At 24.9% G+C, this 27,156-nt stretch overlaps 4 protein-coding genes and 1 long non-coding RNA gene across 9 annotated transcripts in view; 3 read left to right on the top strand and 2 right to left on the bottom strand.

The window, feature by feature from the left end:
• Positions 1-7,893, bottom strand: part of LOC126905152 (uncharacterized) — a 32,216-nt gene extending 24,323 nt beyond the window's left edge. For 2 of the 3 annotated variants that reach the window (XM_050684613.1, XM_050684614.1), the window contains exon 1: positions 7,651-7,893. The gene's annotated coding sequence lies outside the window, so the exon portion shown is untranslated. The remainder of the gene's footprint in view (positions 1-7,650) is intronic. The other variant, XM_050684615.1, reaches the window with a different exon arrangement.
• A 679-nt stretch (positions 7,894-8,572) lies between these two features.
• On the top strand, positions 8,573-12,218 carry LOC126905164 (uncharacterized). The gene is made up of 3 exons (XR_007703884.1): positions 8,573-8,961; positions 10,320-10,345; positions 12,159-12,218. It is a non-coding gene; the product is annotated as an uncharacterized LOC126905164 (long non-coding RNA).
• LOC126905159 (uncharacterized) lies at positions 9,612-19,768 on the bottom strand. Of its 3 annotated transcripts, XM_050684627.1 has the most exons (4): positions 14,401-14,465; positions 13,493-13,865; positions 10,064-10,195; positions 9,612-9,984 (listed from the first exon to the last, which is right to left on the bottom strand). In XM_050684627.1, exons 2-4 carry the CDS (start codon positions 13,527-13,529, stop codon positions 9,719-9,721), a joined length of 435 nt encoding a protein of 144 aa, XP_050540584.1. In that variant the 5' UTR covers positions 13,530-13,865; positions 14,401-14,465; the 3' UTR covers positions 9,612-9,718. The 3 variants fall into 3 exon arrangements, 2 of the variants coding, with proteins under 2 accessions (XP_050540584.1, XP_050540583.1); XR_007703880.1 differs by lacking the exons at positions 13,493-13,865; positions 14,401-14,465 and adding an exon at positions 19,638-19,768; XM_050684626.1 differs by lacking the exon at positions 14,401-14,465 and having other exon boundaries at positions 13,493-14,014.
• Positions 18,071-20,333, top strand: LOC126905160 (acyl-CoA-binding protein homolog). Its single transcript, XM_050684628.1, has 3 exons — positions 18,071-18,214; positions 19,895-20,009; positions 20,076-20,333. Exons 1-3 carry the CDS (start codon positions 18,197-18,199, stop codon positions 20,210-20,212), a joined length of 270 nt encoding a protein of 89 aa, XP_050540585.1. The 5' UTR covers positions 18,071-18,196; the 3' UTR covers positions 20,213-20,333.
• Positions 20,334-24,177: 3,844 nt separating this feature from the next.
• On the top strand, positions 24,178-26,680 carry LOC126905161 (putative acyl-CoA-binding protein). Its single transcript, XM_050684629.1, has 3 exons — positions 24,178-24,367; positions 24,658-24,772; positions 25,359-26,680. The coding sequence occupies exons 1-3, from the start codon at positions 24,365-24,367 to the stop codon at positions 25,499-25,501; spliced, it is 261 nt and encodes an 86-aa protein (XP_050540586.1). The 5' UTR covers positions 24,178-24,364; the 3' UTR covers positions 25,502-26,680.
• The last annotated feature ends 476 nt before the right edge of the window (positions 26,681-27,156 follow it).

The following is a 27,156-nucleotide window of genomic DNA, read 5'->3' as shown; positions in this document are numbered from 1 at the left end:
TATTTAACAACTGAGAATTACCTGTTTTACACGAAGGAGAGTCCTCGAAACTCGTCAGTACACGACCGAGAGTCATTTGAAATCCATGATTAATATTTCACCGGCTAGGCTTGATGTGCATCATGAAAGGCAGTAAACATTAAAAACGGTATTTAGTAAATTTTCTCTTTCTACATTGTGACAATTAATCTGCACAATAGCAGTAGGGGTTTCGTTTGCATTCGAATTTACGCAAGACATTCAAAGATATTTGGAACTCGATATTGGCGACGTTTCATTGATAAAAATTAGACCTTCACTTGAAATCGATGTCAGAAAATACAATTTTCCAATGGAATTATGCTATAAACGATGACGTTAGCATTACTGTAATGTACAGTCGGCCATTCTACGGAAACATGTTTTGATGTAAACAGTGCGTGGTAAATACCAGAATCGATATAGTAAACGGAGGAATGCAAAAAAAAAATAACAGATTATACATCAGTAAGACTTATCGCCAGTGTTCATATTGATTTAGTACGTTTAAGTTCATTCCAAGATATTGTTCACATTTTACAGAATTAGTTTATTAAAAAAAAAATTGTTTCCACATATCGGTTAAATAATCAATTCTACCAATTACTTAACATTATATATCATGTTAAAGCTTAGTACATTTTCTTTTTTATTATGAATTAAGTTCTTAAAAAAATTAAGGGGCGAGCGCACATAACGAGTTAACAATTTATTTTACAAACTGTTTTACAGAGTAACTTTTATGGTATAAAAATACCAATATCGATTGGGACTTAGAGTCACGATTATTAATTTATTGATACTATAATTGCAAACTGATAAACCTTACGATTAGTTGAGTCACGCCGTACATTATTGAAACTTAACGTCAAGTGTTTTTTAAAGAATTATCTTTATTACAATCAGCTGTAATAAGTTTATGATAATTATCACTTTTTAATTAAAACTATTAATATGATAAGACTTCTTCAAAGTATTAGTATCGAGTAACAAAATATTTTCATGTTCAAAATAAAAAAACGAATTTATTTGAGTTCATATAACGATATAAATATTATCGCATTCTATCATCCGCTGAAGGCAGCAAGAAGTTCATAAATTTTGGTTGGCTGATTGGTTGTCCTAAATAACCCCACACTATTTGACCGTGTAATCGAGAACTTACGGGCGTTGGAATTTCAGATTATACGCATACTAAAACTGCTATATTTTTCAAGTGCGATTATCACACGGATTAATGAAAATAACTTTAAGTTCGACTTACGCCGTAAGGATAGTACCAAGTTCAATAATTAGTAGAAACATCATGTTAGGTGTTGAATGTTGTTGCATCAGACATGATGTCATTATAATTCATTTGCGTACTATCATTATAATTAATTAAAAATTTGAAGTATTGAAATATTACAAGGGTCTTGCACACAATCCGTCTTATTCCGAAATGAAAACTCAAGAGGTCTGTAATAACTTAATTGATACACACGTGTTCGGGCAGTGCTCATGTATTTTATAAAGTATTAATTCTATTGATCTATAGTTATTAAAACAAATTATATTTGTCTATGTTTCTCTTCATCAATAATCGTCCTTAATATGTATTGTACAGCAACGATTGTTATTGTTTTGTTTTTCAGTCCTACAGTTGTAACATTAATAACACTGAAACCTCTTTACAGTAATAGTGTTAGATGCAGCGATAATAATTATATATAATTTAATGTTTAGGAAAAAAGCTGACGCTGAATGACTTTCGAATCAAAAATTTAAAAAGTATTTATTCATTATATAATATTTATTTATTCAGATTTTACAAAAATAAGATAAAATTACTACAAGTGGCGTAGAAATTATACTTAGTGATAATTTATAGTTTTATAACCATAATTAATTTGTTTTAATCTACTTTTTAAAGTGAAAATTAATTATTGAAGTGACATCAAACAAAAAGAAACCTATTTATGTTTAAAAATATAACAGAATATCCATGTCAGATTTATAATGTTATTTAAATGATATTTTGGTTTCAATATGCTTGACATTAAACGTTTTATTATGATATATAAATACATCTTAAGATATGTTAAAAAAACATTTTAATTTTCTAATTATTATAAAAGCATATAATTTAGCAATATAAAAGTTAGTTGTGATGTAAACTGTTTATATTAAATTTAAGTTTACTTTCTCGTTTAATTACATTTTTTTGATAGAAAAGGTGTTTTTACTTTCCTACTTTATTTTGTTATTTTTGTAACAAAATTTCAATGATTCATCAATAATAAAATTTGCTCTTTTATTTCTCATTATGCATTACTACATCGTTCAATTTCAACATAATTAATGAAATCTTTAAGTTTTATACTTTTGTTGATGTAGATTTGGAGTGAAATTATATATCTTTCAATAGTATTGATTTATAGATTTTATATTAAAATGTAAATTAAGCTATTAATAAAACAACAAATAACACTTAACTAAGGAATAAAAATTAAAAAGTATACTTTTATTGGAATCGATGTTCTAAAAATAATATTAAATGACAGATTACTTTAAAACTTGATATAATTAATTTGTGTAAAGTAAACAAATAATTTTTTAAACTTTATTCAATAGAATGTCATTGTAATTTTAAAATTTTATTTATCAATACAAATCAATATTCGTTCATTAAACTACTAGAATAAATTTTAAATATAAAATTAGGCATTCAAAAAGTGCGAATAAAAAATAATTTGATCATGATTGTAGACTTGAACAAAAAAAAAATAGCAATAAAACTATAATATTGGCTGTACCATTATGGTATGTTGTAATAATTAAAAAATCATAATATTCAAAAAAGATCTTCAGCATATGACCAAATCGTGGGTTGAGAGAGAAAATAGAGATTTGTATTATGTAGTTCTGCTAATCCAGAGGATTTTACACACAAAGGTATGCAACTAGGTGTCATTCACCTTCTTCAAACCAAGTGATAGTTCAAACAGTTTTGCCTTTTGAATTTTGTAGTATACCTACTTGTTTAATATTTCAGTAATAACTATAAAAGCAAAAAAAAAACATAAGGAAGGTAGTACAGTTAGTTGTAGTTATTATTTGGTCACGTTTAAGGGTTGATCAGGTAGTTAGCGAACATAGCCTAACCTACCCGTATGTATATAGTCGTTGATCAAGTTAAAATACTCTAAAAAATATTATGTTAATAGTGTCGTGAGGTTGCCAAACACACGTACATATCGCACAATGATAATCGACTGGGAAATACGTCTGGCTTGAAAAGTGTTGGTGTGTACACACGCTAGGTTTTATTCGTTAGTACGTGATACTCTGTTATAATGATTTTTAGTAATGAAAAAAAAAGAAAGAATGATACTTAGTAATAAATATGAGCAAAACAGACTTTACGTGACTTAATTCACATGTATAAGGTCGGTATAGTGTGCGAACGCTTTACCAATAATAATGTATCAGCAGTAATTTCGCGGACTTTCGATGTATTTACATAAATATTCAGTATGATGTACCGACGGTAACCACAATGAAAACCAAAATATTGAAATCATGTTTAATAAAAATTCTGTTATGGCCTCAAAAAGTGAAATCGTATGTTTTGATCGCCAAATAAGAATTAAATATACTCCGAGTAAAATAATATCACATAACATCATCCACTCAGATGACGTCACAGGTATTGACCGAATTTTGGAGATTCTTAGTATGACTCATGTATTGGGCGAATAAGTTTACCACCCTCAGATGCATAACGACTATTTTGGTCCATTTTCTTCCGATTTTTAGAAATTTCAATATTAATACACACGAATTATAAAAATCCACCTAGTAAAAAAATAATTTCACATATATTATTTTAATTCAACATGGCACTGTTTTTAAATTATCTCTATACATAGAAATATATGGTAGAACTGTGAGAGATCATTCCCGTTTTTGAGTTGGTGCTAAAAAAAGGAATTGCGTGACTCATCCGGTGGGTGAAAGCGAATGCTACCCCCCAGACTTAAGTTCTATAGTTATTCAGCTTATGAGATAGAGAAACAGTCAGCACTCTCGCTTTCTATAATATATTAAATGCAAGTTTCCGTAAAATTAGATTCTGCAATATTTCTTAAGACGTTTTACTAAAAAGAACCGCTTCATTAAAAAAAATAAAGCCACCATACAACTTTTTAGTATTATCATGATTTATGCTCTTATTAGTTTTTTGGTAACCTATACATAAGTAAAATTCATTCTTATGCACTGCAAATGTTGAAAAAACAAGTCTTTGTTTTTCGATAGATGATAATTGTGTTAGACAAAAGATTTTCTTAAACAGAAAAGAAATGTTCGATTACAAATACGTATGAATCAATTTTCTATATTATTTTTCATGAACAGTTATTGTACAAAACATCATGACTTGAAGCGAGCGCATTGTTTGTGAGCTGATTCTAATCGATGGTCTTGGTGAACACGTGGAATGGAATGCGGGTTGGCTACAATTAATAATTGTCGACTTTAAGGCATTAAAAAAGAACGGGACAACTAAACAAATTAGTTGTCTAAGTTCCTGAACTGGGTTATTTAGAATATAATTGTTTACTTAGCACAAACATTTTCTTTTATTTATGCCAAAAAAAGTAATTTTTAAACTTGCGAGTAAAAATGTAACTCGTTTGTGCCGTAATTCTCAAAACCGGATCAAAAAAAAAAAAAAAAAANATAAAAAATAACAGGACAACTAAACAAATTAGTTGTCTAAGTTCCTGAACTGGGTTATTTAGAATGTAATTGTTTACTTAGCACAAACATTTTCTTTTATTTATGCCAAAAAAAGTAATTTTTAAACTTGCGAGTAAAAATGTAACCCGTTTGTGCCGTAATTCTTAAAACCGGATCAAAAAAAAATTAATAACCTTATTGTTTGTTATCTTGTCTACTACATTATCTAAGCAAGTTGACGACTCGCTTGTGTAGTGTTAACGTCCGCCGGAACACATACAGAGAGCACATTGAACGTTGTTATTAATGTATAGTCATTGGGCCTATTTATTGAAATATTGTAATTCGTTGGACTTGTTGATGGTTTCCTCTTACCGGTTGTGAATTGGGTCACCACGTAAGTTTCGATTAATACACGTACATGGTTAATTCAAATATCGAATTTTAATTAAACATATTGTATGCACAAAAATAAAACAATTTAACTATTCAAGTCTTTGCATAGTAATAAAATCAAACTCCAGATGCCTAGTTTCCAATATAGAACTATTGTGAGATGTGTTTTCATTCCAGACCCCGAGTGTTACTTAATTATAGAATCCAACATGGCATATCACCGTCCTACTTCCTAATTGTGTTAAATACATTTTTTCTCATTATCGTAAGGCACGTGCGTTAAGAAGACATTAATTAGCTTACTCAAATATCAGGTATTGAAAAAAAAAACTACCCACATTATCTTTTAAGACTTTTATTGTTTCCTCAACGAATTAGCTTAGTGGAAATGAAACGGTTTATCAAAATAATAATGAAACCAACTCCATATCATTTTAAAAAATGTTGTGTACCATAATATCTATCATTAGATCTAACGCACTTACTTCGTGAGCATAATCGTTTACACATAAAAACCAAATAAACCTTAACTTTGTTATCTCAAATGTAAAAATTATACTTATTTACGATGTCAACATTGAAAGTAGTGCATTTTTCTACACTGTTACCAAAATGTAGTACTATGATACAAGTTTGGAATGTTTTTATGTAGTGTTTGCTAAAGAATATTTCACAATCAACACAAGATATAATCAAAAATCACTTAATCTATTTATTTTTTACAAATGAGATATGTTCTTATAACAAATCAGTTTGATCTGTAGACTTATTTAAATCAAGCGAAATTGGCGGAACAGATTTTAAAGTAAAAATATTAGAATTAAATATATTACGATTAAATAATATAGTTTTTATACTTGTTTGTAATTATTTTATAATGCTTTTATATTTCTAAAAAGTATTTATAGACGTTTGTAATTTTAATTTTCTACTTCACGTTTAAATTACATACATTTACAATTGGATATTACGAATGGGATATATTTCAACTATTATTCAATAAGTTTATCATAAAAAAAAGACGTCTGACGTCTTATGCAATAAAAGAATTCCAATGAGGTTGAAAGGTAGATTAGAATTGTAATAAGGCCAGCTATGATGTATGGTTCAGAGTGTTGGGTTGGGTTGATAAGAGAGTAGAGCAGAGAATGAGTGTAGCAGAGATGAGAATTATTAGATGGATGAATGGAGTGACTAGAAAAGATAGAATAAGGAACGAGTATATGAGAGGGAGTATAGGTGTAGCATCAATTGTGGATAAGATGAGAGAAAATAGACTTAGATGGTTTGGTCATGTTATGAGGAGAGAAGGATCGGAAGCTGTAAGAACAGTTAAAGAAATGAATGTTGAAGGAAGAGGAGTTAGAGGAAGATCAAAAAAGAGATGGAGGGATGCTATTGAATGCGATTTGAGGACAGCTGATGAGAGCGTAGATGATGTGGGAGATCGTGTCAAGTGGAAGTTTAGGATAAGGGTGGCCGGCCCCAAGTAGTTGGGATTAAGGCGAGGAAGAAGAAGTAGAGTTTTTAATGTTGTTACAATTGTAATCTATGTTTTATTATGATAAGAATCCAATGAAAAATTTTTTTACTTATAGGATTGTGTTTTATTTTTGAAGTTGAAATTTATAAATGTATCATTTTACTCATAATCGAGCAAAAAACGTGTCCTCTAATTTATCAATTGTACGTAGTTTTGTAATATGATAGCGAATAAAAAAATTTAATTAAAAAGTGATCGATGACTTATGATATTTTTTTTAAATCCAGTTCATCTTTAATATATTTACACTTAAATTGACGTTCATTAAAATATAAACAAATTATTTGCTGTTCATTGAGCGTATAATACAGACATACTCAAGTGTAAGAAAGCTGTGTTTTAATTATTGATAACTGCAAATTGCGTTATGCGTAAAAATGTGTTCTTTAATTGATAGCATCTAAATTTTTAGAATTATAATGTTACATAGAAATTTGAGTACAGGTTTTATCAAACACATTTTTTTTTTCGAGTATAAAATATTGAGTTGGTAATATTGTTGAAAAAAAAACAGTTTAATTGATTTAGAACTCAATCAAAGATAATAATGTGAGTGACACATGACTCGGTTAGTAAAAATAGATATGTAGGTGAAGTTTAATAAAAATTATCCTATGCTGTTTTGATGATTACCTGTAAAAAACAAACTTTTCAAATTTTTAAGAGAATACTTAGTTTTTGTAATAATATTAGGTCAAATTACACTATAATAAATAGCCAGTGACTATTTTGAAGTCAATGAATCACTAAATCTTAAATTAAAAATAGTTATTATTACATGAATTCGGGATTGCTCTAATTTAAACTGGAAAAGAAAATTAATATAAAATACAAGGTTTCTGGTAAACGTTAACCACAACGACTATTTTCTAGTGCCCCGCAACAACTATCCACGACTAGTTCATTAGTAATTACAATTATCTATATGGAATTTAAGGTTTATAAATTATACGTTCAACGACAGTTTGTACCTGTATTTTATATTTGATGAACGACTTAAGTGTGTATATACACGTCTATCAAATGGAATCGTTATCCTTATGGTAATCCGCAGTTACAGGCATGTTTAAACACTAAATAACAAAATTTGTAACGAAAAATTGTCTAGAATTATCACCTTGATGTTTTCATAAACAAAATTCGAATCGTTCAACGCACTCGATTTACTAAACGACAACGGCACACAGTTAACACTCAACGAATCACAGCGTGTACTGAAGTGTCACACTGGTGGGAAATGGGTAGCTACGGTGATTCTCGCGCGCTTGGACCAATACTTCCCCTCCTCTTTAATCAGTCTATCTGTTCACAAGAAATATCACAAAATGTAATTAATTTTGTCAAATATGTTTAATTATTATTTATAAAAATATCAGACATATTTTTACATAAAACTTGTAAAGTATGATGTAGCGTTCATAGGCGAAAAAACGATCTGGGCACTGTCATGGCCCAGGCTAATGAGTACCTTATTTCCATATTAATTTGAAGTTATTATTGTAATCGTTACTATAAAATTGTATTTTTAAGTATAACTGAATAAATAAAAAGTTAATATGATTAAAATAAAAAAATAACTTCCTTGGCAGTTATACGATAAATAAATAAATAACTCTTTTACAGTTACCCCCTTGGTAAATTTATATAATAATTGAGTGCCTAAGCGGGATAAAATTGAAAATCCTATAGATGAAAATAATTACATGTCAAAGATACAATATACTTCAATGCAGATAATAAAAATCTTACATATTAACCCCTTCCACCATAAGTGGAATAAGAAAAATAATGGTGCTCTTGATAATTCCCCCACTTGAGAAGTTTGACTTATCGGAATTCCTTACCTCTGTAAAATCACTTCTTATCTTTGTTTGTGATAAACACAACAAAAGATTAATATCCAATATATTCCATAGAGGATATCTTAAAAATATTATTAAAAAACACAATGAAAAATTATATATAAACACAATTTTGTATTTTCGATCAATAACAACAAAAATTCAATAATGTTCCATCAATAGAACACAATACAAGTAAACTTAAAAAATATTGTGTTTTAAAACAAGTAAAAAAAAAAATTCAATCGGTGAAATAAAACTTATGATAAACACGTCATAATGTAGCAGCACCTCCGGTGTATGCTGACTCGCTCCATTTTTTCCTATGTACAATCTTCTTAATTCTTTTATAATAATGGCCTAATAAAATTTATAAATAAAATTTCTATCGCAAATTTTGGTCACTTGGAAATATTTACAAATTAGCAATTCATATTCAAGGTATTTATTATTATTTTTATTAAGCCATATTACAACATAAATATATATATATATATATATCAAAGTTTCTAGTTAAATAAAAGTATATGGTTCTATGGTAGTATAAATTAATTTTTTTTAATAAAATTTTTATATCACGATTGTGTAAAAATTTTTAATTTTATTCGAAAATTATACTTTTTAAATTAAAATTAATAACAAATAACAAATAAAAAGAGTTTTTTAAATTAAAAAATTGAACAGATTTACTATGTCAATTATTTTACTACAAGACCAAAATTTATAATGAACATAATGTAAAATATATTATCATAATGTAAAACATATAATGATAATTTAATAAACATCATTCTTGTTTCGTTGATCATCATTGTAGAATTATTGAATTGATAACGATAAGTGTTTATAAAAACATTTTGTTACAAGTTCGTGTACTTCATATTTACTATACAAACTGTATTAAATATAAAATTAATTTGATATTGTTTGTTTTATAGTATTGTTTAGTAATTAAATTTTAATACTATTTTTTAATAGAGAAATAAATTCTCTCGTTTTATATAATACTTTGAACATTAATTAGGTTTTGGATGTTATTTTTAATTATTGGTAAAATAATACAAAAAATACATATATTTTACATAACATAATTTAGTTTAAAAAAAATATGTAAATAACACTAAAAAGATGACATAGAAATTCTTACCGCTTAAGCAGCTTATGTTTTTTTAACACTAATGAAAAATCGTAATTTATATTAATCCTGTGTCTTTTGGTATATTAAAATTTTATCAACCAAGATCATGAGGCCTTCGATTTTTGTCAAAACTTCAAGATATAAAATTTCTAAATTTTTAAGAACTCCCGACGATGAATAGCAATTTTCCATACAACCACGAGTAGAAGCTTTTATAAGTTGTCTTGTTATTTTTTTATTTATGTTATGCGTTTTGAAAAGTAATTGTAATTTCATAACTCTTTCAAGCAGCTGACATGTACAGACTAATATTGATACAGTTTTTTCTATCAAAGAATAGTATAATTAGTAGGATAAAAATGAGATTAAATTTGTTGAGAGTTCAGTAAAGTTTTTTTATAATACCTTTGTTAAATTCTAAATTTAAAATAATCTGTTTAATATAAAGTTCATTAACATATGATTTTCTTAAATTAGCAATGCAGCAACATTCGTCGACTTCTTTTGAGCAGCACAAATACCATTCTTGATGCATATCTAGAGTTATTATTAAATAATATAAAAAAAATTGAATTATTTGACTGATTATATAAAATTGTTTAAATTAGTGTTCAAATGTAAATTGAAAAAATTGTTGTCTAATATCGAGAAAATATTTCAGGATAGGTCGGCCTAGCAGATAGAAACGTATGTATCGACGCACGGGCTTTAGGGTTCGATCTGCAGGCTAACGAACGAGATTATTTTCTTTTGATTTTCTCAGTGGTGGTGTCTGGTCTTAAGTCTCAGGTGCAAGCCGGCTATAATAATTGACCGTAAATATTTGGCTTTGCCAAGAAAGATCTTTGACTGTTTAACATGTGAAAGAGGGCCACAATACTCTGTTGCATGTTAAGTTCGGGAAATAGAAAGATAAAAAACTGATTATTTTTTAATCCTTAATAAATTAAACTTTAATAGTCCTTCAATTTCAACATGCTTTTCTAATGACCCTAAACATTTCAGCCGAGATCACTTCAATCACCTCACAAAATTGATTAAGTTGAATTTAAATGAGAAAATCAATATGAAATGTTAAATACAAAACATCATATGTTATACTTTCATTAAAATAAATACCTTTGAAGAATGATAACTCCCTATGATTTATAAATCATTAAATTTCCCTTACATGTTCTATCTCTCATTAATAATTAGAGATGTTTTGTTTAATAAATACCTGTACTTACAGCCCAAATAGCATTTTTTTAAATTTTTATTTTTAAACATTGTTATGTTGTAAAAATGTTTTTATAACTTTATATTTGTATTACGATTTGAGAGGGTACTGCGTAAAAATCAAGTAAAAAAATACGTACAGATAAACTATTGAGTAAAATCCGGATAGCCAAATTATCTGTATTAATGATATAAAGAGGTTACAAATATTAAAATTCTAACATTCCCTCCTCATTTAAATCAAAACCAAATTATTGGCGTAGAGTTATATCTTAAACAATATTTGTGATTCCTGGGAAGTAAAGTAACTGTAACATTTTAATCTACTCAATAGTTGAAACTTAAACGATTGTAGATAACAATAACCATAATACTACCATTATTTTTAACTAATCTAAATAAAATAATTAATAATGCTAAATTATGCAATTATATAATAATAGTATTCAATGCTCAAGAATTTTACCGGAAGTATTTTTATTATTCTAAATACCAAAATTTTAATGTAAAATTTATAATTTTAAATAAGTATTCGGTATTTTGGTACGGTTTATAATATTTAGGAATACTTTGCAAAAAAAAAGAAAATGCAAAATGTGAGTATTAATAATGTTTGGGCACCAACTTTAATTATTTTGGGCTGAATAATGTGTTTTATTTAATAAATAAAATATAAAAACATTTTTACATTTAATATAATAATTCAAAAAAATATTCCTAGGTATTCAAAAAAGTTTTTTAATTTGTTAATAATGAATAACAACAAACTATAATTAAAAATATTCTTGTATAACATACTAATTTTTTTAGGTATATTTAGGAAAAATACTCAATACTGATTAAAAAATGAATTTATTTCTTGATTTTTAATAAGTGTATAAACGTTTTTTAAGTTAGCATTAGCTTTTATAAGAGTATCAACTTTATTTTTTTAAATCGCCATGTTCATATTTCACTGCTTCATCTAAGAAAATTGCAGGTCCATTTTCTTAGTTCATCATTTTCTATTATATAAACTAGATATACAGGGTGTTAAGTACGTAAAAAAACAGGTCAATTGTTACAAACAATGAGAACAATAGATACCAGTTTTCTTACTTACTGAAGACTCTATACAGGGTGTTCAGTAAATAAGGAAACGAATTTCTATTGTACTCATTGTTTGTAACAATTTAACTGTTTCCTAACTTACTGAACACCCTGTATATGTATGTTATAATTAAAAAAAAGGTTGGTACCCTTATAATATATAAGCAAGATAACATTTTTATTTATTTTTCAGAATTTATTTTTCAGAAGTAATTTACGATAAGATTTAGTAGAACATAAAGAAATAATCAAAGTAAATAAGAAATTTAACACATTAGTGGTTTGAATAAAAAAGGGCCTCAGTTATAATATAAAATACGTTAAATATTATATTATAATATTTAACGTATTTACATATGGACATGAATAAAACTTTGAACTTTGAAATGTTTATATAAAAAATTTTGATTACCCTTAAAAGGCTAAATTGTGGAAATAAACAGTTAATATGTTAATTTTCATTTTACAGTTAAGCATCGAAACAAAAAAATTAAAAATTGGTCTGGAAAAGATCATTTGTACCAAATTATTAAAGTTAAATAAAAATTCATCATTGGTGCTAAAACAGATATATAAATATATATAATGACAACACACATGTTTAACTAGCTTATAAAATAGAAAATAATCTACAATCCTGTAATTAAGAAAATGTCTGGTCGATAACAACTTTTTGACCAGTACTTTGGAAGGTATTTTCATTTTTATACCTTGGCTGGACTAACAGTATGGCCGAGAAATTATTAGTGATAAAAATAGCAGCACGCACTCCTCTAACCAGTACTTACTTTAAATTGTTAATAACTTCTGAAATGCTGGTCCAAAAGTTTTTAAAAACAAGTCATTTTCTTAATTAAAAAATTTAAGTTGACACCCCTTGAATTTATAAGGGATGATTCTAAAAACTTATTATTAGCTGATAAATTAAAAAATATGAGTAACTATAAGAAACAAATTTTTTTTTCAATGTTGTATTAACTTTGAGAGTAATAATGCAATAATAATAACAACATACAATAATGCAATTTTACTCCTTAAATGAAAATGTGATACTTTTTACTTAGCGTTCAAGTGTATTTAATAATCAATTTCAAATAGTAGAGGAGTATTAACACATACAATTGTATGTCATGCACACATGAAATTATTTACAATTTTAATAACACATGATGCCAAATTAATATCTTGGCCCTTATTAGGAAAATCGAAAAATTTGTTTTTTTTTTACTATGAGATAACATGGATTTTTGGTTTAGGAAATACAATATATGTCCTATTTTTTTTTGTAGTCCATCTCTAAAATAACATTTTGGATATTGTATTATTACAATTATCTAGCTATTAAACATAATATATTTAAAACAGTTTTCGCAATAAAATAGTGTTATAATAAAGATTCTGTGTAAAATTAAAAAAATTTACACATTTTTTCCCAAAAACTATATTTTAAAGTTTAATTTTAAAAAGAGAAGTTTTAATTTTTAGTAATTCCAAACAGTAAAAATCTTATTCCTGTTAGTACTGTACCTAAATTCATCTCAGTAAAAAAACAAACCAACGGCATGTATTGTTCCTAAGCGGTCACCGATCCAAGTACTAACTACGCCTGATGTTGCTTAACTTCAGTGATCGGACAAAAATTGTTGTGTGTCAACGTGATATGGTCGTTGACAAGGTTGCAGTATATATATATTTTATTTAATTAGTTAATAGGTGTTGGTTCGATCCAGTGGGTAGAACCGTATGTATCCCCAGAGTAACGAACGAGATTTTCTTTTGATTTTCTCATTGATGGTGTCTGGTCTCTGGTGTAAACAGTTATAATACTTGTCCCATCTATTTTTGGCCTAGCCAAGAACCATCTATGACTCCTTAACATGTGAAAGAGGACCACAAAACTCTATAGCATGTTAAGTTCGGGAAACAGAAGGATATAAAACTTATCATTTTTTAAATTAGTTAATAGCGTATATAAAAATGAGGTATATGCGAATGGACTTAGTCCTTCAATTTCAACATGTTTTTCTAATGACCCTGAAAATTTCTCTAAAAAATTAAAAAGAGAGTGGTTAAAAGTTAATCCTGAGACTTTTTTTTATATAGTCATTTAATTGATATAATAATTATTAGATGAATTGTACTTAACAAATTTTAACTTAATGTTTACATATAAAAGACAAGAAAATTTTGTTATCAAGAAAAAAATATTTTTTTCAACTTTTAATATGTATCATAAACTTTAATTTGACATATGTTTGGAGATCGTAGTATTTCCGAAACATATTCAAAAGTGGCTACTTTGAATCTTTATGGGGAGATAAGATTTGTAATCTTTTGTCATATCGTTAAAAAAAATCGGCCAGTGAAATCTTAGAAAAAATAATGAAAGACACAAAAGAAATTTATCATAAAACACATCATGATAAAACTAATACCTTCTCGTCTTTACATGTTGTTATAATGTTACTTAATGGTGTCTTGATAATTACTTTTTAAAAACTAAATTAGTTCAAGTTCAGACATTGGTAATTTATTTTATCTTCACAAAGTTCAAAAAATTTACATTAAATATTATTCAATTTATATTATTATTTTTAAATAAACTGTAAAAAAAAAACATAAAAAGTTTATTATATTATATATTTATTATAGTTTTATTTAAATTAACTGTAACTAAAAATATTGATGTTAACGTTCAAAAATATACATTTCTTTGAAATTGGTTAGGCTTTTGGGTCGTACTCACGGGTAGATCACAGGTAAGAGTACTCAGCTACGGCGAACACAACAAGTGTTTTGCATAAAAAGCATTACTTATGTATCAGTAAAATAAAATTATAGTAAACATTTGATTATTAACATGAATAAAATTTATAAAGGGTAAATAGTAAAATGTATTAGTTTGACATTGGTTACCCGAGGTCATCATAGTAATATTTTAATTTTATATACATATTTCATTTCAACAATATTAATAATATTATGATAAAAATTATAAGTTAATAGGTTGAAATGTGTTACTATAATTTAGTATTTCAAATTAAAGAAAATGAATTTAAATGTATATTGATGTATCAGAATTTAATAGGTTAATACAATTTTTCATTATCATCTAAAAATTATTTAATACTAAGGTAATTTATAATAGATGATAAGAAAAATAAGATTATAACAATGTCTTATTTGCTAATTTTTTTTCCAAATTATGTCGCCAAAATCTTTTATTTAAAATTTTTTTTTGAAAATTGGAGATGGTTATGTAATTTTTCTAGCATTAAAAAAATGTTCAGTGTTTTATTATATAATAAGATATTAATATTGAAAGATCATACTGTAACAATTCATAATAATTTGTCAAGGTTAAGTTTTGGTTAGTATATGTGATACCATTAAATATGAACATTTAATTATAAAATTTAATTATTACATGATACATTATTTTTATTTATTATTTGTATGATAAGCCAAAAACCAATTGAATGAATATTTTCTTAATTTGGCAATTTTTGCCATTCATTAATGAGGCGAGTAAAATAAAATGAGTTTTTATAGGGTTACTATAAAAGAGGATCAAGCCTCACAGAGATTTTGGATCTCGTTTTGGGTCTATAATTATTTGAAGGACTTAAGTTAAAGCGATTTTGCTTGTTCCTTATAGTTTTGTTTACATAAAATTAAAAAAGTATATATCAGATCTTTTTTAGTAGCAGTATTAAAATAAATGACACCATGTCACTAAATATTTATTACACTGTTAATAATTTCATGAGTTACAATTATTTTTAAAAATAATTGTGATCTAACTATTTAAAATCTTAAAATAATACATCACTATTATTAACAGAAAACAAAATTATTACAAGTGAAAATAATTTAGTCAACAAACACATTACTATTTTAATGTAGCTAATTGCCATAATTTTCTATTTTTCGGAAAACCAAATTATAATGAATGTTGTTTATAAAATTCGAAATAAATAACGTAGTATAAAAACTTAATTCTTAAAATACTTAAGTAGACATTTGTTTAGAAACTAAGTTTCACCCTAATACTATAGATTAAATACATATGTCTATTTAATCTATGTTAATACTAAATAAAAAGTATTAACTTTTTTTTTCAGTTTAAAAAAGCCAAAAATCCTATAGAAAATTTTCTTGGTCCTCAATTGTTATATTTTTCAGTAAAAACCAAAAAAATGACCATTAGAAATAGAGAGTTATTTTATTGTAATTTTAGGTATTGGTTTTACTAAGATGTGTTTATTTATTTTTTTTTTGTGTCTGTTACCACTTTTTCTCAGCTCTCACCGAACGGATTTCTTTCAACGATACGTCAAAAGATCACAAATCGTATCTAGTCGAAGAAATTACCCTCAAAAATTGAAAAAATTTCCCTAGTTCCCCGTAAAGGGGGGAAATCTCCAAAAAAATTACAAATATAAAAATCGCTAATTTTCGAATTTTTTTTACTTAAAACTGCTGTAACTTTTTCAAAAATGAACATATCAATATAATTTTTTTTTTAATAGATGCTTGATGTCTTTACCTATCATTTGGTATATTTTTTTTATATAAATTTAATCCTTTACCAGCCCACAGGGGGGGATTTAAAATGACAACTTTTTCACAAAAAATTAACTTTTTCAACTTAACTTTTGAAAGTGTTCCGAAAATACTGACACTTTTATATATATCTTAAATTAAAGCTAATGTAATGTACTTTATTATGAAAAAAAAAAATTTCGGACTTTATTTTATCTTCACAGTGAAAATGGCTACCGAATGCTATTTTTGTGTGAAAATTTTCGATTTTATTTTTTACATTTTTTACTTTTTAATGCTAAACTTATTGAAATGTGTATGGATCAACACAATTTTTTTATGAAAAATAATATTTTTTAATAATCCCTTTTTCATTTGACATACTTTATCTTAATCCGGATAATAATAAAGAACTAGCAGATCATGTAACTTTTGGAATAATACACCAATTTTTTAAAATTAATCACTATCTAAAGATTTGCATCGAAGCATTTTTTTTTTATAGTGATTTTAATCACTGTCAGATATCATTATACTTGATCCAACTATGCCATGTCACCACTGTGCCGCGATCCCCCTGTGCTGGGTTTTTTTTTTGTCAATCTTTGAATTAGTTCCACATAAGTAAAATACTTCTGTGTTGTGATTACTTCAAAAGATTCCATGCTTACAATAAATTTATTTTGAAAAAAAAAAAAAAAAAATTATTCTAAAATAATGCCTAATATTAATTGCCAAACAAGTTGTCTTTTATCAAAAAAATATTAATTTTTGATAATTTTTACATTTTCTATTTTAAATGGATACAGTTTAGTAAAACATCCGGGTAAAAATGTGATATTTTATGTTATTATATTAGCAAGTTGTTAGTGATATAATTATTTTTATTTATTTTACGTGAAATAACTTTTTAATGCATTAAAATAATTAAAAAAACATCTTTTTTTCATGATTCAGATTTTTTAAATTTGGTAATAACTCAATCGTAATTTGACATACAGAATTCAAAACGAAAGTTCAAAAACGAGTTCAACCTTAATCCATGATATATTATAACATTAAAAATAACCCATTTATAATAATATATTAATAAAAATTTAATAACAATATAGTATTATTATATAATTTATGGATATTGAAGTATTATAGATAAGTATTTTTTGTGTTTATGATTATTATGTTATTTTATAAAGAATAACCTTGCAAAAATAATGAGAACGTAAAACAAAAAATGTCTTAATTTTAAAATTATTTTTAAAAATCTTATACTCTTGTTAAAAAGGTAAATGTTTTTACTTGATTGTTAACATTAAGAAAATAATTTCGTAAGACTTACATCAACATTATTTTGTAACTGAGGGTTTATATTTCAGTTTTATAAACTAAAATGAAAAGTACGTTTATTTTGAACTTTTTAACACGTACAAATATGACTTACATTTATCAATATTTTTTTATTATTCATGATTATAACTGCATTTATGTTGCTATTCTATTATACTAAAGTTAAAAAACAACCTAGAATATGATTGTCTGTATATAAAGGCAAGGATCAATTTTTTTCAAACCAGTTTTTTTTCTTTTGTCTCGCTAGTTACTACTAGAGTTTTTACTTTTAGTCTGTCAGTTGAAAATTGACGGTCATAAGAGAAACTTACTGCGTCGGAAAATAAATCACATCACATCATGACAACTTTGCAAGAAGTAAGAAATAGTTTACTAATAAAAATTATCAATTACCCTTAAAGTAAAATAGTTATTAAAACTGAAATATTGAAAGAAAATAGTTTCCAAATAATTTCATGAAAATCAAATTTTAATAATTTATTATTTGTGTTTTTTTAATAAATTATAAATAAAATATCTTGTTGTATTGATAACAAGTTAAAATCAAATAGGTATGTTATGGATATTTGTTTGGGTTAAAAATGGTTTGTATAGTTATGATTTTTATTTATGGTTTAGAGGTTAAATAATAAGAAAATAACAGAATCATTGAAAATAAAACCGTAATAGATGAATAATTTTATAACGCAAATTTGATAAATCAGACAAAAAAAAAATTGCCATTTCATTTAACAAATATAGGATAAAATATAATATTTTGATAATATAAAGTTTTAATAATTATTTAAAAAAATATCAATATTGTCTTTTTTTCTTATTTGTGATATATTAATTAATTTTATGATTGAACGATAAATTTAACATATATAATAGTAATACATTTTTTTTGACTTGTCTTAATATCAATTTGAATTTATTTTAATAAGGGTTAATATTCATTCTTTAAAAACTGTAATCGCACGCTTTAAAATGCCTTAATATTATTTTTATTTTTAGATAGTACCCAATAATTTATCAAATAATATTATTGATTTTGTACATCTCATTGGGTGGTTGTAATAAATATTTTAACCGTTATTAAATCATTATCTTAGTTATTTTAATGACTGTTGCTAAAGTGTACCTATTGTTATAGAAATTAAGTATAGAAATAGTGTGTAACAATATTCAATTCAGTAATGTATTCGTTAAAGTATGTTGAATCTGATTAATAAGAATTTCAAATTACTTTTTATCATGGATGCCAAACTAACTATATTACCCATCGATGAACAATTCATTTTTAAAACATTTTTCATATTATGAGGTTGCTAGGATAAATCAAATACAAAATTAATTTATATAAAAAAATATTACAATAACACTGATTTTTAAATCTCAATGATGTGCTCCAACTAATTTTTACGAGATAGTTATTTAGTAATATTCCTTAGTAGTTTTAAAATTTAAATTTATTAGTCGAATTAAATAAACATAAAATTCAGTTCGTCATACAAAATGATCATTTGATTAATATTGTTCAAATTATTGAATTTACAACTTAACTTTTTTTTCTGTGAATACTACAATAAATTCTCAAAAAGTGAAAACTGAATTAAATTTTCAACTAATTTAATTGATTAACGAAAATTTATAATAAAGAACTTCTATTGAAGATTTTTTTTTAATATGTAAATGAAAATTAAATAAACTAATTTACCTGTAGTTATATTTTTATTAGTATTGTATGTAAACAATATTCTTTATTATGTTATTGTTCAAAGTCAAATAAAATACTTACCTCAATGTATTACATAGCACAGCATATTAAATTGTCTAAACATTGAAAAAAAATTGTTTAACAAGGTCAAAGAATCGTTCATTAATATTTTCATTGTAGTTCTATAGTCATAAACAGTTTTATCGGTAAGTTTCAAGCGTGAAATAAACACTGCAAGGTGTTTTAAATTTAAGTACGGTTGAACTAATAGATTATAATAATTATTATTTTAAAATTACTATGATAATTTAATTCTTATTAAAACTGTTATTGTATAGAGTTTTGAGGCTGCAGCCGCTGAAGTCAAATCACTCACCAAAAGGCCTACCGATGAAGAATTATTGGAGCTTTATGGATTTTTTAAACAATCTGTAGAAGGAGATAATAATACAAGTAAGTTTGAACTTTATTTAACGTAATTATTTACGATGAAAATAACACTGGTTATACTTTTTATAGGTAAACCCAGTTTATTTGATTTGAAAGGAAAAATGAAGTGGGAATACTGGAATAAACAAAGAGGCACAACCAAAGAAGAAGCTCAAGAATCGTACATTGCAAAAGTCAATGAATTAATACATAAATATAGAGAATAACGATGTTTTAAGACTTAAAATAATTTTATAATGAACAATATGTGTTACAACATATATTATTTATTCTTGTATTTAAAAAACCAATAATGTGATATCATACAATAAATTTTATAGTAATAATTTACTTAGTATTTTTTTAAAAATTAGTTACTATAAAAATGAAATTATTTTGTATTAATTAATATTATATCGTTAATAGAAATGTTCAATACTAAACCAAAATATAATAAACTATAATCGCAAAGTTTGATTTTTGTCATAAATATTGAATATTTTGTTTGTATAAATAATACAAATAATAGATTTTTTATGCCATAGAGAAAATCAATTTAAGTGTTGACATGATAATTTCCTGTTAATGTCTTATTAATTAACTTAATTAAAAATTAGTTAATATTTATATAAAGTTTTTGTGATCACAAAAATTAATGCTCAAATCATCAAAATGTATTATATTCAAAGGGTTAAGACTATTTAAATTTGTAAAATATTTATTACAATTTCAATAAATTATTCATACATAGTTTTGTACAATATTTTGGTAATAATTACGTGATACTATGCGGTGTCATTGTCTAAATATTTGTAATGTGAAATAGTTAAAGGCAGAGGCATATTAAAAGAAGTTCTCAGGGTCAAGAGTTTAATTAAAAATATGACGTAACCTAATTTTTTGGGGGAATTATAATTTCAAATAATTATAATGACACTTTATATTTCTCTATAAACTACTAAAAATTCAAGAATGGCTTTTTATTTTAGGAAGAGGGGTAAATAAAACAAATTTTTCTATCGTCTCTAATTGAAATGTTCATAATCCCCGGAAAATTTGTTTTAAGTGTGCTACTTATTTATAGAATGTACAATTGCAATAATTTTTCATTTTTTTTGCAAATGACTCTTGTAGAAATTAATTTAGTTTTATATGTTACGAATAAGTAGTTTAAGTGTAACTCAGTGTCATAGTAAAGATTTTAAAGATTTTGTTTGAGTGGTATAACGACCTTATTTTTTGGCATATTACATAGTCTTACTATTGCTAGTCTTATAATGTTAATAGTAATAATTAAATAATATGGGGCAATAGCTTCTATAGCCTCCAACATAGCTATGCTACTGGTGAAATTCATTGTTTTATTGTTTGTAGTGAAATATAGAGAGTAGATTTATTCAAAATTAATTAGTCAAATCGAGAAAAAAATTATATATTTATGTTTAACGACAATACGAAATTTCTAATTAGGAAAAATGTGTGTATGATTACATGGCTATTGTATTATCTAAAGATTGGTCTTTATTTTTGAACCTTGGCAGGACAAGAAAGAGGGCAGTCGAGAATTGTCTAATTTATAGTCCATGTCCTACGAGTCTTTGCTTCAGTCTACATTTTAAAATCGTAATAACTTTCGAAATACTGATTCAAACGTTGTTTTCAACTAATCATTATTTATTATTTAATCTAGTTAAATATGTATAATGTTATTTAAAAAATTAAGTTGACTCTCTTATGAGATATTAGTAATGATGCAAAAAATAATTAATAACTCATAAATCAAGAAATATATGTAACTAAAAAAAATCTAATATTCTTTCTTAAAATTGTAATTATTTTGCAAATAATGAGTGAGTTATGATAAACGGTTCACTTTGTATATCATTCAGACAGTCTAAAATACCAGTTCATACACTGATACACTCTGCACAATTCTAGCTTTAGCAGCAATTATGTTATACATTTTTACTGTTATTCTTTGGTTTTGTTATTCTTTAACTAGGTCAAATGATGACACATTTTCAAGATCATTTTTATATTTTACTATTTCCTCTACCTTGTAGAGATTAACATCGAATAGATGTATAACTCTGAACTGGCTCATCAACATAAAAAATGGTATATATACATCATTTGTGTAAATATATATACAACATAACTTCAATGATAATTAAATATTTTTATGTTTTTAAATAATATGAGTTACTATATATCATGATACTAAAATTTATTTAATAATATGAATAAGTGTAATGAATTGATATATTTAGGAGGGGCAAAGAAGAGACAATCGCTCCGGGCAATATTGGATTTTTACACAGCAAAGCTTCTGCTAGTAAACAATAATAAGAATTTGTTGATTTACTTTTTTTATCCATAATATTCTATAATTGCAACACTTGACACCATGGCTATAGACAAGGTTTGTAAATAATAAAGCTCTATATTATCTATAGTCATAACTGGAACCATGCTTTTACCAGTTACTATACAAGGAGCATACTTTACATGAAAGTAATTTTTCTTTGTGAAAGTCCTTTTATATGTAAAATCCCAAGTATCGTTGTCAAGGGTGGTCAGCGAAAGTTAATTTGGGTAAGTTGCACACTTTAGTGGATAATAAGGTTATAATAACTCCCTTAAAATGATAGGTAATGTATACATTTTACAGTGTCGCGTTAACATTTTTTTGATAATCGATTTTTTTCTTAATAAGCAAAAAAAAGATTATTTAAAAAAATTGTTGTGGTGAATGACAACACATTCTGTACGCCAAATTTTTGAAACGTCTCTGGTGTAACGTCATAATTTTTTTTTTTTAATGAAGCAAAAAATAAAATATTTATTTGTGTTGGTATTTTTACATAATATTTATATAATAAAGTTATTAAAAAATAAGTTAATTACATATAAAAATAAAATGTGTATATATATTTATATTTATTTTAATGNAAGTTATAGTTTTTTAAACAAAATATCAAAAAAAAATACTGTTTATTTATGTTTTTCCCATAAATAATTATATTATTAAAATCGGTTAGTTATTGATCTATTTTTAAATAAAATATAGTATCTAGCACTGTTAATATAAAAATAAAATTTCGGCAAAAATTAAACACTTATTTAATTTTAGACAAGCTGCCTAAAAATTAAAATCCAAAATATAATTTATTGATAAAAGAACTAAACAAGTGTGAATAACTATATCTTACACATAAGATGAAGTATAAGCTTCATTCTATTTGTTTGCTTTTAAAAATTGTTCGACTTTACTTAAGTTTTTATTGATTCAATGGAGAACAAAATAAATTCTTTAGTTTCTACAAGTTGCTAATTATTTTAAACAAAATTCTATAATAATAATTTTCCTATATTTTATTATGATATCAGTGATGTACCTAAGAATGTTAATAGGGAAAACATTTTTTTAGTAATAATTTTTTTTTTTAAATATTTTTTTCTAAGATATAGATTTAGTATGGTGGATATGGAGATTTAGTTCTTTTAGCACCTTTCTGGATTCATGACTGTATCTTAGATACATTTATTTATTGTTATTGTTGAATGAGGTTTATTTGTGGATCGATGAAATAAAAGAACAACACTTTAGTTAAAATAAATGATTGTTGTTTAACTTATACATATATACTTTAAATATATTTTTAATTTAAACATTTTACTATGAAGGACAATTAAACAACTTATTAATATTTCATATTTTTTTAGTGATGAACGGGTATTTTTTATGAACATCAAAAAATATTATGAATAATTTAAAATAGCATTTAAGCAGTCCTAGCTTTAGATATGATCAAAACGTGTGACGACACTATGTACCGAAATCGAAAGAGCAAACAAACAGGATAGTGCGATATGCTATGATATTTTGGTGATTTGAAAACTTTATTTAAACATTTTTTTCTTTATCGTAATATGTAGGGAATTATATTACAAAGAAATTTAAAAACCAGCCTTTGGCAGTCTCTGGTATCGCCAGTGCATGTACCAAGTATGCATTTTTGTAACTTCTGGTGTGTATTTAGCTTTAATAATTTAAAGCATTTTACTCGTGTGTTTATTAAATAACGCCTGTGTGTAACCATAGCCTTTTTTCAATGTCACACCGCTATTGCCCCCTCTCCACAATAGTACCGTTTGAATTGCGAACATGACTTCCAAATACTCGAGTAATATTATCATTTATCAGCGTATCATACCTTGCACCGTGGCCCGGTACAACAAAACAATTTACATTCTTACGAATCATTTCAACTAGTAATTTCAGTGCTGTCTTTTACGCCTACTATCAATTTATTGGCTCTTAAAGTTCATAAGAATAAATATTTAAGTTGTCTTTCATCCCTAAAAAAATACACACTATGGTGAGTATTTTATTAATACTTAATATTCGTTTTCAATGATTTAATAATTTTATTATTTTTGAATATTTTTTAATTAATATAAGTTTTTTTTTTTTGTACTACTGGGTTTTGCCAATTATAAGCTTTATTAATATATCATTTACTAATGATGTTTAATCAAATAAGATTTTAACAATTTAAAATACAAATGGTTACTGTCTAGCTATTTAAATGGTTTGATTATAATAGAACTAAATATCAAAATAATATTATTATACATTAATTTACTATGATATTATTGTAAATTGTAGTCTTTTGACCAAGCCGTGGAACAAGTTAAAAACTTAAAGGAAACACCAAGTGATAATGATTTATTGGAGCTATATGGTTATTATAAGCAGGCTACTATGGGTGATTGTAACACTGGTAAGTAGAATTAAGATAAATTTTGTATTATGGAAGGTACACAAAAATGACAAGCTATCTTTCGGTGAAGTGTTATGAATTCCTTCAATATATTTATAAGGAGAAATACAAGCGAGACAAACTAGTCCAGGCTCTGTCTAATGAAGATCATAATAGTATATAATTTTTTTCCTGTTAATTATAGTTAATAATAAATTTCAATAAGTTTGTTTAAGTTAAGAATTTATATTTTTATTTGTAATTTAAAAATATTCATTACAACATTTTCTATTTGAATATATATTTTAATATTTTCTATTTGATTCGAATGCCTTTTAAAATAAAATAAAATAAAAATCACTGATACCTCTTAGGTGAAATGATGGAGTTAAGATTATTACTCTAAAATATATATAGATAGATAATTTTTCTATGTTTTCATTAACTTACTAGTCAACTAATTAATGAAAATAATTTTTTATAAAATATTGGTCAGTAAATAATATTTTAATTTTAATAAATTGATAAATGAAAATTTATAGACTATTTCAAAAAATTGAATTAATATTTTAAAAGTAATTAATAATATTTTGTTGTTTTATTTTAGCCAAGCCAGGATTTTTAGATTTTAAAGGAAAAGCAAAATGGGAATCATGGAATGGTAAAAAAGGTATTGATACTGATAAAGCTAAAACTCAGTATGTTGAGTTGGTTAACAAGTTGGTTGAAAGAATTGGCCTCAAAGACTAATTGATTAAATTTAAATTTAATATTTTATGAATATTTAATTGAATTACATATGACTATATATGTAATAATGTTAATATTTTTAAGTTGCCTTTTTTATTTAAACATTTTGGTTTAATTAAATATTTATTTAAAATCTTTTAAATTGTTTTACATAATATTATTATAATTGTACATCACATTAGTGGTATTAATCCAATATTTTTATTCAAACATAGTAAAAACTATAAATTTATATTCTATTACTTTGTCATTAGAAATAATTATTATTGATTGTTTGATAAAAATGTTCGCTATTATATTGAATGGGTTGAATAAATTTACTTTTTTTTCCTCTCAATTCAACTATTATTTAGTTATAACACATTTATTACTGCATCACCCTGTAACTGTAAAACAACTAATTGTTCATGCAATTTAAAATTTTTAATTTAATTTCTTTTTAAATTTCATTAAAAAATACTTTTTAATGAAGATAAATAATAAAATATGTAGAGAAAAGAGTTACCTATGTGGTACTGAAGTGACAGTCTTCATATTCAGTTTTATAAAAATGTTTGATTTCATAAAATACATTATATTTTTTGATAAGAATTAATTTTGGTTGTAGTTATGTTATTTTTAAGTTTTAGTAATATTCTGTGCTTGAAATAAAATTTATTATATAAGATTTCTTAACTTTAGAGATATTTATTTAGTTATTCTATTTCTTATGAAAAGTTCATTTCATCTATAATATCTCATTTTACTAAATTTTTATATCTTTATTCTATATATTTTTAAAAGAACTAGAAAAGCTCAAAACTATAATTTATTTTTAACTCATTTATGTTTAACTCACTATAAGACTTAAAATTGTCTTAAAATTTGATTGTCTTACATAAACAAATTATTTATTTTTATATTAATTTACTAATGTGGATCAAATAAATATAATTTATTTTAATGGTTGATAAAAATAAGAGATTTAGTAAATTTTTAATTACTATACATGAAATACTGACAAATTGCTGACAAAATTAGCTGAACATTGTAAAATGTTTAATAAAAGTTTAATTTTTATCCTATATTTAGTAAAATAAGTATGTATGTCAAGTGTGCCAATAAAAAAAATGTCTTCCGACATCCTATCTATGTACAAAAATTCTATTTTTGTAATAAAATTTTTGATTTCATATTTTATTTTTTCGACTTCTTAGTACTTTACTTTTTTAAAAAATGTAATTATAATTATCCTGTTATAAATACATGTTCTTTTCAACCGTTATACTTTTTTTAAAAATCGGACTTTTTTCCCTTATACAGAGGTGTTCAAAACTAGATATATATATATATATATATATATAAAGTAAAACTTTTTTCTCAACTATTAAAAGTGTTCAAGAAATATTCTAAACTTTTCATATATTTTAGGTTAAATTTATAATACGTACTATAAGTTAAAAAAAAATTGGCCCTTAACCTTTATCTTCTATATGTAATCAGTCCCAAATTAAAAATATTACCTTTTTTCATATTTTTATAATTTTTTATTTCAATTTTTATTTTAAATTATTTATGCTTGTATTTTAAATATCGGAATAGTCTTTTAGGATTAAGAAGTTAATAACCATATAAAGCCCTCTTCTTTTACAAAAAAATATTAGTTATAAATATTT

This window comes from Daktulosphaira vitifoliae, unplaced genomic scaffold, assembly GCF_025091365.1.
Source record: "Daktulosphaira vitifoliae isolate Bord-2020 unplaced genomic scaffold, ASM2509136v1 Scaffold_4, whole genome shotgun sequence".
In the NCBI taxonomy this organism is placed as follows: domain Eukaryota; kingdom Metazoa; phylum Arthropoda; class Insecta; order Hemiptera; family Phylloxeridae; genus Daktulosphaira; species Daktulosphaira vitifoliae.
The sequence above is the reverse complement of the archived record's forward strand: the minus strand, read 5'-3'. Positions and strand labels throughout refer to the sequence as shown.